The 13,274-nt window shown below is 37.6% G+C and overlaps 1 protein-coding gene across 1 annotated transcript in view; it reads left to right on the plus strand.

The window, feature by feature from the left end:
* The window catches only part of ankrd13b (ankyrin repeat domain 13B), a 126,718-nt gene that overhangs the window by 10,424 nt on the left and 103,020 nt on the right, over positions 1 to 13,274 (plus strand). Inside the window, exon 2 of the mRNA XM_062068065.1 lies at positions 3,288 to 3,715. Coding sequence (XP_061924049.1) covers positions 3,608 to 3,715 — 108 coding nt within the window. The 5' untranslated portion in view covers positions 3,288 to 3,607. The remainder of the gene's footprint in view (positions 1 to 3,287; positions 3,716 to 13,274) is intronic.

Here is a 13,274-nt window from a genome sequence, read left to right on the forward strand (position 1 = left end):
TTTATTATTTAAAAAAATATATTATTTGTATTTTTTATTAATCAATCCAACAAAACAATACACAGCAATACCATAACAATGCAATCCGATTCCAAAACCAAACCCGACCCAGCAACACTCAGAACTGCAATAAACAGAGCAATTGAGAGGAGACACAAACACGACACAGAACAAACCAAAAGTAGTGACACAAAAATGAATATTATCAAAAACAGTATCAATATTACTTACAATTTCAACATAACAGTGATTAAAAATCCCTCATTGACATTATCATTAGACATTTATAAAAATAAAAATAAAAGAACAATAGTGTCACAGTGGCTTACACTTGCATCGCATCTCATAAGCTTGACAACACACTGTGTCCAATATTTTCACAAAGATAAAATAAGTTGTATTTTTGGTTCATTCAATAGTTAAAACACATTTACATTATTGCAATCAGTTGATAAAACATTGTCCTTTACAATTATAAAAGCTTTTTACAAAAATCTACTACTCTGCTTGCATGTCAGCAGACTGGGGTAGATCCTGCTGAAATCTTATGTATTGAATGAATAGAGAATCGTTTTGAATCGGGGAAAAAATCGTTTTTGAATCGAGAATCGTGTTAAATTGAAAAAAAAACCCATCGATTTGGATTCGTATCGTGACCCCAAGATTCGATATTGAATCAAATCGTGGGACACCCAAAGATTCACAGCCCTAATATATATATATATATATATATATATATATATATATATATATATATATATATATATATATATATATATATATATATATATATATATATATATATATATATATAACCTTGTTGGAAGTATCGAACCCCACCAGTTTCCTATGCGCATTCACCGAACCCTTCTTTAGTGAAAAATAAAATGTTGGGTTTTTTTCAAATTCAAGACAAAGTTATATGTTTTTGGTAACACTTTAGTATGGGGAACATATTCTAAGTAACAAAGACTTAATTTAGAGTTTTTTGGACACTAGGGGAACATATTCTAAGTAACAAAGCCTCAATTTGGAGTTATTTGGTTAGGGTTAGGGTTAGAGAGTTAGGGCCAGTGTTAAAGGGTTAGGGTTATAATAAGGTCATGCCAAATAAGGCATTAATAAGTACTTACTAATAACTAGTTAAGAGCCAATATGTTACTAATTTGCATGTTAATAAACAACTAATTAATGGTGAATAAGTTCCCCATACTAAAGTGTTACCATGTTTTTTTACTGGTGCATAAAATGAACCGTGCATGAACATCACCTTGTTCAAACAACAAAACCAACACAGTGCATAAACTCACAACAAATTACACACCTGCAAATCAGTCTGACTTCTGCTGTTGCTGTATCCGTAATACGCCGATAGGAAGAAGTTTTTATTTACACGATGAGTCGGTGTGTCTTGACCTCCGCCGAACCCCTGAGCCCGACTCACCAGGGTTCGATCGAACCCAGGTTAAAAACCACTGATATAGATAGATAGATAGATAGATAGATAGATGACTTACATTTAATACTTTTATGGCTGAAACCCTTTCAGGTCCCCGGGACCTATCATTCACCACATTTGGGAGACCCCCAAGGGTTAAGAGTCTTATGGGGGGGGCCCATGCTGCATTGATGCTACGCCCCTAAATATGTTCAACAAGTTAAAGGCAAAATCATTCAATTGATCTTGAAACATTTCAAGTATAAAGGAGTGACAACACTGGCCATGTGTTGAACACTCGGGGTGGGGGGAAACCGCATTACTGCCCATTCCAGGTCGTGTTTTACAGCATTTACACTTAATTTCCCAACTTTTCTCTCATGAATTAGTTGTACACATTAATTTAGCCAGCTTAAAGGCCTACTGAAACCCTCTACTACCGACCACGCAGTCTGATAGTTTATATATCAATGATGAAATCTTAACATTGCAACACATGCCAATACGGCCGGGTTAACTTATAAAGTGCAATTTTAAATTTCCCGCTAAACTTTCGGTTGAAAACGTCTGTTTGATGACGTATGCGCGTGACGTCACTAGTTAAACGGAAGTATAGGTACACCATTGAATCCAATACAAAAAAGCTCTGTTTTCATCTCAAAATTCCACAGTATTCTGGACATCTGTGTTGGTGAATCTTTTGCAATTTGTTTAATGAACAATGAAGACTGCAAAGAAGAAAGTTGTAGGTGGGATCGGTGTATTAGATGCTGGTTGTAGCAACACAACCAGGAGGACTTTGACTTGGATAGCAGACGCGCTAGCCGACGCTAGCCGCCGCTAGCCGCCGACCGCACGGATGATCGGGTGAAGTCCTTCGTCCTTCCGTCGATCGCTGGAACGCAGGTGAGCACGGGTGTTGATGAGCAGATGAGGGTTGGCTGGCGTAGGTGGAGCGCTAATGTTTTTATCATAGCTCTGTGAGGTCCGGTTGCTAAGTTAGCTTCAATGGCGTCGTTAGCAACAGCATTGTTAAGCTTTGCCAGCCTGGAAAGCATTAACCGTGTAGTTACAGGTCCAGGGTTTAATAGTATTGTTGATTTTCTGTCTATTATTCCAGTCAGGGGTTTACTTGTTTTGTTTCTATCTGCATTTGAGCACGATGCTATCATGTTAGCTCCGTAGCTAAAGTGTTTCGCCGATGTATTGTCGTGGAGATAAAAGTCACTGTGAATGTCCATTTCGCGTTCTCGACTCTCATTTTCAAGAGGATATAGTATCCGAAGTGGTTTGAAATACAAATCCGTGATCCACAATAGAAAAAGGAGAAAGTGTGGAATCCAATGAGCCCTTGTACCTAAGTTACGGTCAGAGCGAAAAAAGATACGTCCTGCACTGCACGCTAGTCCTTCACTCTCACGTTCCTCATCCACAAATCTTGCATCCTCGCTCAAATTAATGGGGTAATCGTCGCTTTCTCGGTCCGAATCTCTCTCGCTGCATTGTAAACAATAGGAAAATGTGAGCAGCCCTTCCTCCTGTGACGTCACGCTACTTCCGGTATAGGCAAGGCTTTTTTTTATCAGCGACCAAAAGTTGCAAACTTTATCGTCGTTGTTCTCTACTAAATCCTTTCAGCAAAAATATGGCAATATCACGAAATGATCAAGTATGACACATAGAATGGATCTGCTATCCCCGTTTAAATAAAAAAATGTAATTTTAGTAGGCCTTTAAGAGTTGGAATCTGGGTGTTTGCTCATCAATTACGCAGCTAATTTCAGACATGCGTTTAATCGCAGCATCGACTCGGAGCGGATTGGCTCAGTGTGAACACATTTGCTTGCAGCTTGTCAGCGCATCAGTCAGCAGGCGGATGGGAGGAGGAAGAGGAGGATAGATGCTTCACTAGAGTCGGCGGCAGAGGGAGGGGGGAAAAAAAAGAGGTGGCGAAGAAACCAACGTGCACCCAAATTCAGCCAGCAAAAGAAAAGCAGCATCATCAGGTTCTGCTATTTCCCCCCCAAAGCAGGGCGAGCCCACGCTGTCGTGTACGGACGTCGGCGCCCAAGGGACGATGCACGCCTGATTGCATAGCCAGCGTCTCCAACAAAAGTGTCCTTAGCATCCACACTGAAGACGGAGGAGGAGAGCAAACTATGAACGACGATGATTTCTGCTAAGAAAACTCCGGAGAAGAGTCGCTATCCTGTGCACTATCTGGTGTGGCACAACAAGCACCGACAACTGGAGAAGGAGCTGGCAGCCAACGAGCAGGTAAAACAAATTGTATGGAAATATTTGTATATATATATATATATATATATAGCCTTTAAAATTGCATCTAAGTCATACAAATAGATTTATGGCGTGTTTTTGGCCGTGCATGCATGGGGGGAGTTTTTAAAGGCTGATTACCAAACACTTTATTTTGTATAATAATAGTAGTGTTTTTAATACTATGGTATAAGCAGCACACTTGTTAATATTGGCATGCATGCTTGAAATATAATAATGCACATTAGTCTTGTTATATATGAAGTTGTAGTAAGGAGTTGTGAGGAAATTTATAAATGACCATATAGATGTCCAGTGGTGATGATGATGATGATGATGATGCAGTGTATGTGTATGTTTGCAGCAACATTGCACTCTCAACTCATAACCAGGATCTTTTTTTGTTTTTGTTTTTGTTTTACCAGTTATGAGTGGTGGACACAATGCAGCTGCTGTAGCATGTGGGCGTACAGTTATAGAAAAGGATAAAATGTCAATATTGGAGGTTGCCAGCAAGCATGTTGAGAGGTCACTCATTTGAAGAAAAAAAAAAGAGAGTGTGTGAGACTGAGTGAATCACATAGAATGCAAAAGCCTGCGTGTGAATGCAGTGGGTTTAAAAAAACAAAACGTTAAGTGTTACTATATATAAAAGATGCTTTGCAGGTTATATATGTCAAGGCACCACAATTCTCTTACTTGCCTACACTGTACACTGTACAACAATTCTTCTCAACAAAAGAGGAGAAATATAACCTTAGAGGAAAATCTAATTTAAAACATTTGTATGCTCGTAGAACTCTTAAAACCTTTAGCATATCTGTATGTGGAATTATGCGGTCAGGTGCAAGCCTGGCTCAGGGAGGAGGACGCCCCTGCCATGCAGAGTCCCCAGGGATTGTACAAACTAGTCCTTTCAACAAATTCAAAAAAAAAAAAATTATGCAATGGATTAACTAAAGAAATCAAACAAAGCACCAATATGATTCAGTTTAAGAGACTGTTCAAACTACAAGTGTTCACAAAGTACACAGAACAAGAATTATGATGAACATCTTGAACCCTTTTTTTATTTTTTATTGAGACAAAGATTATTTATGTATTTAATATTGGTTTGCTTACTATGGTATATTATTTATTAATTATTTATTTGTTCCCTGTTCTGTTACAGAGAACAAGGAGATCGGATAAAATTGCTATGGTATGAAAAGGGGTAGAATTAAATAAGCTCTGCTTCTTCCTACTCCTTTTAGGCCGTGCTGTAATGAAACATCTGGAAATGTGTGATGCATTATATTGTATCGTATGCATGTTTGAAATAAACTGAAACTGAACTAAACACTTACACACAGCGCAAACTTTAAGCTTTCTTTTTTTTTTTAATTTAACCCTAAATGCTTTGAAATATGCCCTAAAAAACCTCCAAAAGCAGCGATTATACGTGGACATTTATTACATAATTTGTATTCCAATCTAAACTGCAGCTTTTAAATTAGGTATTATAACAGAGTATTCACAGCCTGTAGGAATTTAAGATTAAGATTAAAGTACCAATGATTGTCACACACACACACTAGATGTGGTGAAATTTGTCCTCTGCATTTGACCCATCCCCTTGGGGAGCAGTGGGCAGCAGCGGCGCCGCGCCCGGGAATCATTTTGGTGATTTAACCCCCAACTCCAACCCTTGATGCTGAGTGCCAAGCAGGGAGGTTATGGGTCCCATTTTTATAGTCTTTGGTATGTGCGCATATGTGAGCATGAAGTTAGCATAAGACACCGATTATTTCCACGTCAAGTTCAGTCTTGATACATCTCATCTTTGTCGTAAAAAAGGCCGTACGCCAGGTTTTTTTTGCCTACGGAGGGGTGTCTAAAGTGCGGCCCGCAACCTAATTTTTATTGGCCCGCGACACTGCAGCAATGTACAGAGACATCCTGGATTAAAACCTACACTTCTTATCCAACCTGATGGAACTTGAGAGGTGCTGCAAAGAGGAGTGGGCGAAACTGCCCAAGTATCGGTGTGCCAAGCTTGTGGTATCATATTAAAAAAGACTGTAACTGCTGCCGCAGGTGCATCAACAAAATATTGAGCAAAGGCAGCGAATACTTATGCACATGTTTTTAATAAACTTGAAAAAATTAAAATAAATACTTTTCACATTGGCATTATGGGGTATTGTGTGTCAAATGTCGAGGACAAAAATGTATTTATTCCATTTTGGAATAAGGCTGTAACATAACAGAATGTGGAAAATGTGAAGCACTATGAATACTTTCTGGATGCACTTCATATTGGATACCATTAAATGGTGCAAATGATCAAAATATTGTGGCTGTCTTGCATACAAAGAACCTACAAAAAGAAAGACCTGTGTTTTGAGATCAAATACTTTGTAGAACAAGCAATGTTGGAAAATATATAATACACAGTACTGCAAAATATTTTCTGTTACTTTACAGGTTTACATGCATTTCTAGCTTTCTCCACCAATCATAAAGAGCAAGGAGGTTATGCCTGTGTTTGCATATTCATATTTTCACACTAGTCAATTAGCATCCACAAAGTCTTATGAAGGGCATGGGCCAAGAGAGAAACCATTAAATTTGGCTGTAAATCTGGTTATTGCTGGGTTGCCTATGACGCCACATCTGTTTTTTTTCTTTGCGGCTTAATTCACACGATGAACCAGCTTGAGCGAAGCATTACAACAAGGGAGAGTGAGTGTAGAGTTTGATCAGAAAATGCCGTATTGCTGTTCTGTTCTTGGGTGTTCCAATCGTTCAAACTGAGAGATAGAAAAGAGTGTTCATAGAGTCCTGAAAGAAGTGGTTCATAAAGGTAATAAAGTCTGGGAAAAAAACGTAAGTGTGTCGAGGGAAATGGCTCTTTAAAAATATCACTTCCGTCCCCTCGTGAAATACAAACAGACCATTCTTGTGTCTGCATCAATCAATTTGTAAAATATTTGTTTGAACATTTGATTTGTCTGAGAAACTTTCTGTGATGCAATCAAGTTTATTCTCTACTATATTAGTAGTGTTTGAGAGCAGAACTAAATGTAAAGTCAGGACAAGAGATCAGATTAGTTTGTGTTCTTTTGTGGTTTCTATGCCTAAATATTACTATGAATACCTGGTTGTGCAAATAAACTAACGTCATATTAAGTCTTAGTAATAAATATTGTGATTGTTGGTTCAATCCACCGTATTTTTATTGTCGATTTTCATTATCAAAAAAATTAAAAGCTTAGTTGTTGTTGTTGTGCAGGAATTCCAAGTGCTTTATTCAACACGGACGACCACATTATAGCGTCTTTGGTGATATTTGTTAACATCAAGAAAATATCCTTAAAGGCCTACTGAAACCCACTACTACCGACCACGCAGTCTGATAGTTTATATATCAATGATAAAATCTTAACATTATAACACATGCCAATACGGCCGGGTTAACTTATAAAGTGACATTTTAAATTTGCCGCTAAACTTCCGGTTCGAAACGCCTCTGAGGATGACGTATGCGCGTGACGTAGACCGGCGAACACGGGTATGCCTTCCACATTGAAGCCAATACGAAAAAGCTCTGTTTTCATTTCATAATTCCACAGTATTCTGGACATCTGTGTTCGTGAATCTGTTTCAATCATGTTCATTGCATTATGGAGAAGGAAGCTGAGCAAGCAAAGAAGAAAGTTGTCGGTGCGAAATGGACGTATTTTTCGAACGTAGTCAGCCACAACAGTACACAGCCGGCGCTTCTTTGTTTACATTCCCGAAAGATGCAGTCAAGATGGAAGAACTCGGATAACAGAGACTCTAACCAGGAGGACTTTTGACTTCGATACACAGACGCCTGTAGAGAACTGGGACAACACAGACTCTTACCAGGATTACTTTGATTTGGATGACAAAGACGCAGACGTGCTACTGTGAGTATGCAGCTTTGGCTTCTAAACATTTGATCGCTTGACCGTATGTGCGCAACTTTTTTTTGCGTATGTACGTAACTTTTTTAAAATATATAAGCTTTATGAACCTTGGGTTAGGTGAACGGTCTTTTGGGCTGAGTGATTGTGTGTGTTGATCAGGTGTTTGAATTGTATTGGCGTGTTCTATGGAGCTAGGAGCTAGCATAGGAGCTAGGAGCTAGCATAACACGTACCGTACCGTACGTGCGCGTCACGTACGTAACTTTTTAAAAATATATAAGCTTTATGAACCTTGGGTTAGGTGAACGGTCTTTTGGGCTGAGTGATTGTGTGTGTTGATCAGGTGTTTGAATTGTATTGGCGTGTTCTATGGAGCTAGGAGCTAGCATAGGAGCTAGGAGCTAGCATAACACGTACCGTACCGTACGTGCGCGTCACGTACGTAACTTTTTAAAAATATATAAGCTTTATGAACCTTGGGTTAGGTGAACGGTCTTTTGGGCTGAGTGATTGTGTGTGTTGATCAGGTGTTTGAATTGTATTGGCGTGTTCTATGGAGCTAGGAGCTAGCATAGGAGCTAGGAGCTAGCATAACATGTACCGTACCGTACGTGCACGTCACGTACGTAACTTTTTAAAAATATATAAGCTTTATGAACCTAGGGTTAGGTGAACGGTCTTTTGGGCTGAGTGATTGTGTGTGTTGATCAGGTGTTTGAATTGGATTGGCGTGTTCTATGGAGCTAGGAGCTAGCAGAGGAGCTAGGAGCTAGCATAACAAACACGTAGGTGTTTTTATGCAGGATTAATTTGTGGCATATTAAATATAAGCCTGGTTGTGTTGTGGCTAATAGAGTATATATATGTCTTGTGTTTATTTACTGTTGTAGTCATTCCCAGCTGAATATCAGGTCACCCCCGGCTCTCACAGCATCTTCCCTATCTGAATAGCTTCAACTCCCCACTAGTCCTTCACTTGCACTTTACTCATCCACAAATCTTTCATCCTCGCTCAAATTAATGGGGAAATTGTCGCTTTCTCGGTCCGAATCTCTCTCACTTCATGCGGCCATCATTGTAAACAATAGGGAACTTTGCGTATATGTTCAACTGACTACGTCACGCTACTTCCGGTAGGGGCAAGCCTTTTTTTTATCAGATACCAAAAGTTGCAATCTTTATCGTCGTTGTTCTATACTAAATCCTTTCAGCAAAAATATGGCAATATCGCGAAATGATCAAGTATGACACATAGAATAGATCTGCTATCCCCGTTTAAATAAAAAAAATTCATTTCAGTAGGCCTTTAATAGTATTAATAAACTAGATGAATTAATCTCTTGTAGGCTCAACAGCATATATGATTTCGCTAGCAAACATTGGTGAGTAACATCTATAGCTAAATAATGACACAAAATACAGTATGAACTTCACACCATAAAAACAACTGACATTGACTGTAGATGAGACTAATATTTGTAGCAGGAATTCAACTGCAAACTAACTCATCCTTTTTCTCATTGGCGTCACAATCACAGCAGCAGAGCACTCGTTATGTCAATCAAATACGTTAGTTACCAATGCATGAATTAATTGAACTTTGTCTTTCACGGATTAATGCTTAATTTGTGGAGTCCTTCAGATGTAAAGACATGATGTGCCTCCAATCTTTTTGTGTGAGTGTCAAATGAAGTGAGGTCGATAGCGAGCAGTAACTTATTGGTGATGATGAATGAGTTAGATCTTTAAAAAATATTTTTTCCTAAAAGTGTATAAACCCACTCCATCCTATTTTAAATATTTTTTCATGATCGCTTATATATTTGCCTCAAAAACCTTTCAAAATACGGCCAAATCTGCACAAATAAACAGTAGTCTAATGGGATTCGGGACCATCGCCTGTAACCTGGAAGTGCCTCTAAGTCATGTGACGTCCCATTGGGGTTGTGAGTTTTTCCTTGCCCTTATGTGGGCTCTGTACCGCAGATGTCGTTGTGGCTTGTGCAGCCCTGTGAGACACTTGTGATTTAGGGCTGTATAAATAAACATTGATTGATTGATTGATTGATTGCAACCCAGCAATTAAATCCAAGCAACGTGCGGGTAGGAGGGTTTTTCGTAGCCTAAGCTCTTTTTAAAAAAAAAAAAATTTTATCGGCCCTGGAAAACTGAAAAACTAAACAATTGAAAATGTTTAGCAAACTTACTGAAAAATTCCTCAATAAAAAAAAAAAAAGAAAAAAAAGAAAGATCAATAAACTTATTTGTTACCAATACAGTAATAACTCAACTTACAAGCTTTTGGTTCTGTGACTGAGCTCTAACATGTAACACACCTTTTAAAAAGAACAAGCTATTAGATAAGAAATATTGTATGTAAAACAAAACAATAAAATGTAATGCTAAAAATTATAACAAATATATTGGTTTTATCACGTAATATAACAATAATGTAGTATTTACCTTGGAGAGTGGACTTCTACAGTATCCCCCACCAATTGTTTCCTTGTCAAACACACCATCAGCAGCTTCTCCATCTGTCCATCGATACATGTGTGCCATTTGCTTCATTCTACCCTAGGGCAGCTGTGGCTACAAATGTAGCTTACCACCACCAGGTGTGAATGAATTATGGGTTCCCACTTCTCTGTGAGCGCTTTGAGTATCTAACAATAGAAAAGCGCGATATAAAATCTAATCCATTATTATTATTATTATTATTATTTAGATATATTATCGTAAAGTGCTGGGCTGGAGTTATCGACTCCTTCTGCTTCAGTATGGTGCAGATTCGATCAAATTGCCAAGTTGGCTACATGCTCTTCCGATATATTTGATGATTTATTTCTTGAATTCATGGTCCATGATTGGAAAACAAAGTTATTTTGATATCGAGCTATAAGATAATGCTAGGGGTCAAGACCAGATGTTTTGGGCGGATCTTACGGTTTTCACTGTGACATTTGCTACACTAACTAATGACGGGGATGCTTGTAACTCAAATGTTGGCTTACAACTTAAAGCATACCAATTGCTGAAAGAATGCTCTTATCTCAAAGCACTCTAAAGTTGAGGTACGTTTATCCGGGCCGTGGGATTATTATTATTATTATAGAGGTTTATTTGAAATAGGGACAGATACAAAAACATAGACATCTGAAACAGTTATCCGATGCATGCATCACAGTGTTTGTAGCCAAAGCTAATTTACAACACAGATCCAACATCATTAAAATAGGAAAATAAAAAATAGAATGAGTTGATAATAATGATAATAGTAATAATACAGACAAAGTGCAAACTAGATAAAAGCCAATAATAATAATAACACAGATAAAGTGCAGACTAGATAAAAACCAGTTAGTAAAAATGAGTAAAAACTAAACATGGGAACACGATTGTTGCTCAACTAGCCATAATTTTGTTTGTTTTTTGAAAGTGACAAGTGCAGGTATACTTTTCAAAGTGTCCGGTAAAGAGTTCCATAGTTGTGGTCCTTTTATTGAAAAGGCAGTCTGGGCAAAAGATGTTCTACGGAATGGAACACAACAGTTGCCTTTTGACACTGCTCGGGTGGTAGATCTGGTACCACTTTGCAGTCTTGTAATTGCCTTGCAGAGCAATTGGGGTGCAGAGTTATCCAAGCATTTAAAAACCAGTTTGACTGTGTGTAACAAAATAAAATTGGTAAAACTTAAAATATTGTATTTGGTTAAAATTTGGCAATGATGATATCGTATACTCTTCTTGTCTAGAACTTTCAAGGTTGATGATGGATGAGTTTGCTAAGTAGAAATGCTAACCTGAAATTTTTGAATGAAAGAAACAGCAGTTCTAAATGTGTCCACTGGATGTCGCAATATCAATTATTTGTATATTTGTAGATGATGCTACACATGTACAAAATAAACCACATGATGTACATCAGTTGAGAAAAATGATCAAACTACATAAATAACATACTGTAATTTGATTTTGATATAATTTTTTTATCTTGATCGATTGAAAATTAACACCAATGACTTGACTGATGAACATTATCACATAATTTATTCAGAAAATATAAATAACGACAAAAAAAGATAGAATACTATTAACCGCAACATGTAAGTGTAAAAAAACAACAACATTATGATTTGTACAATTTCAAAATGTGATTGTTCTATTTTTAAACAAAGAAAATAATCTGAAGTTGTCTTTATTTTTACGTTATCGTGCTGTGATTTTACCAGTCCGGCGCACTTGGGAGTAGATTTTTCTCCACGTGGCCCCCGATCTAAAATGAGTTTGACACCCCTGGTGTAGACTATCAAAAAAATAATGCACATGTTCCCTTCAATTAAATACAATTGTTTGAGCAAAATAAAGTCATTGTGTAAAATAAGTAAACAAAAACAAAGGCTACTAATGGCGCTACCTTTCGCCCCTAAAGCCCTCCTCTGTCCAATAACTTATATCTTGTATTACCATATAGAAATATAGCGATATCGTTAACGCACAACAACATAAACACACCAAAATCGCCCATCCCTTCTAAACAACTATCCATCAAGCAGTTTGAATGTAGCATATCCAATACAGCCTGCAATAAACAGAGCAATATTACAGTCTGTGTATTCAAAGATTTACTACTCTTCTGATATAATATTATTTTCATATGTTTTTGATGTTGTTGTAAAAGTCCAGCCGCTGAGATTTTACACACATATTTAGTGAGGTGCTATTCTGAATGCAATGGAGTCATTCTGAATCGTTGTATTGCTGTGGCTGTCGGTGCTGCTGATGTCACAGGTGAAAATGAATCCAAAGTCAGAAATATGAATTCATATCCATGTAGCAGACACCGCGCGGCAAAGAGCTTGCAAACAAAAAGCAGAACCAAAGTACCAAACTAACACACTTAGCGGGTTTTAGCAGCGGTGGAACTGAGCTAGTACTGTAAACTGTGGACAGCATAGCTGCATATTTGTGGTTTTTATGAGGGTAAATAAAGAAACTGCTGGTTTTACTTTGCCCCAGATTGCTGCAGGCTTTATATTGTATGTTGTATAAACCAAAACTGGCTCACATACATGAGCACCCATCTTAAAATACATATTACACAATAATACATCAATATTTATTTAAAGTAAAAGCCATCTCAGTTCCACACATACTGCATACTGTTTCATTTTGTAACCAATTTGTTTGAGTTGGGACCGACAGGCATAGTGCATTAATGGGCTTTTGTACCACTTTGCAACAAGCAACATAATTGTCTTTTTATAGTCTGAAAAATCTATCGAAGTTAAATAGAACATTAAAAACTACAATGAATCACAATAACAAAACATTGCGATTGATTGTAAATAATCTTTAAAGTTATTTTTTTCTCTGCAGTTATTACCTATTCTGTACTATCCAGGGAAGCAAATCAATGAAAAGTTCCCTATCAAAACTCTATATTTCTTAGCGTTTTTAGACAGCACCCTAAGGCCACAGATGAATGTAAAAAGCCATACTAAAACAGAGAAATTGCCTGAAAAGGAGAGAAAATGGGTCATTTTTCAATTCCTCTGACACACAAAGTATTCTATGTTCCTTTCACGTCAGCTTCAGAAAAATACGCTCCCAGATCCGAAATC

This window comes from Entelurus aequoreus, linkage group LG13, assembly GCF_033978785.1.
Source record: "Entelurus aequoreus isolate RoL-2023_Sb linkage group LG13, RoL_Eaeq_v1.1, whole genome shotgun sequence".
In the NCBI taxonomy this organism is placed as follows: Eukaryota; Metazoa; Chordata; class Actinopteri; order Syngnathiformes; family Syngnathidae; genus Entelurus; species Entelurus aequoreus.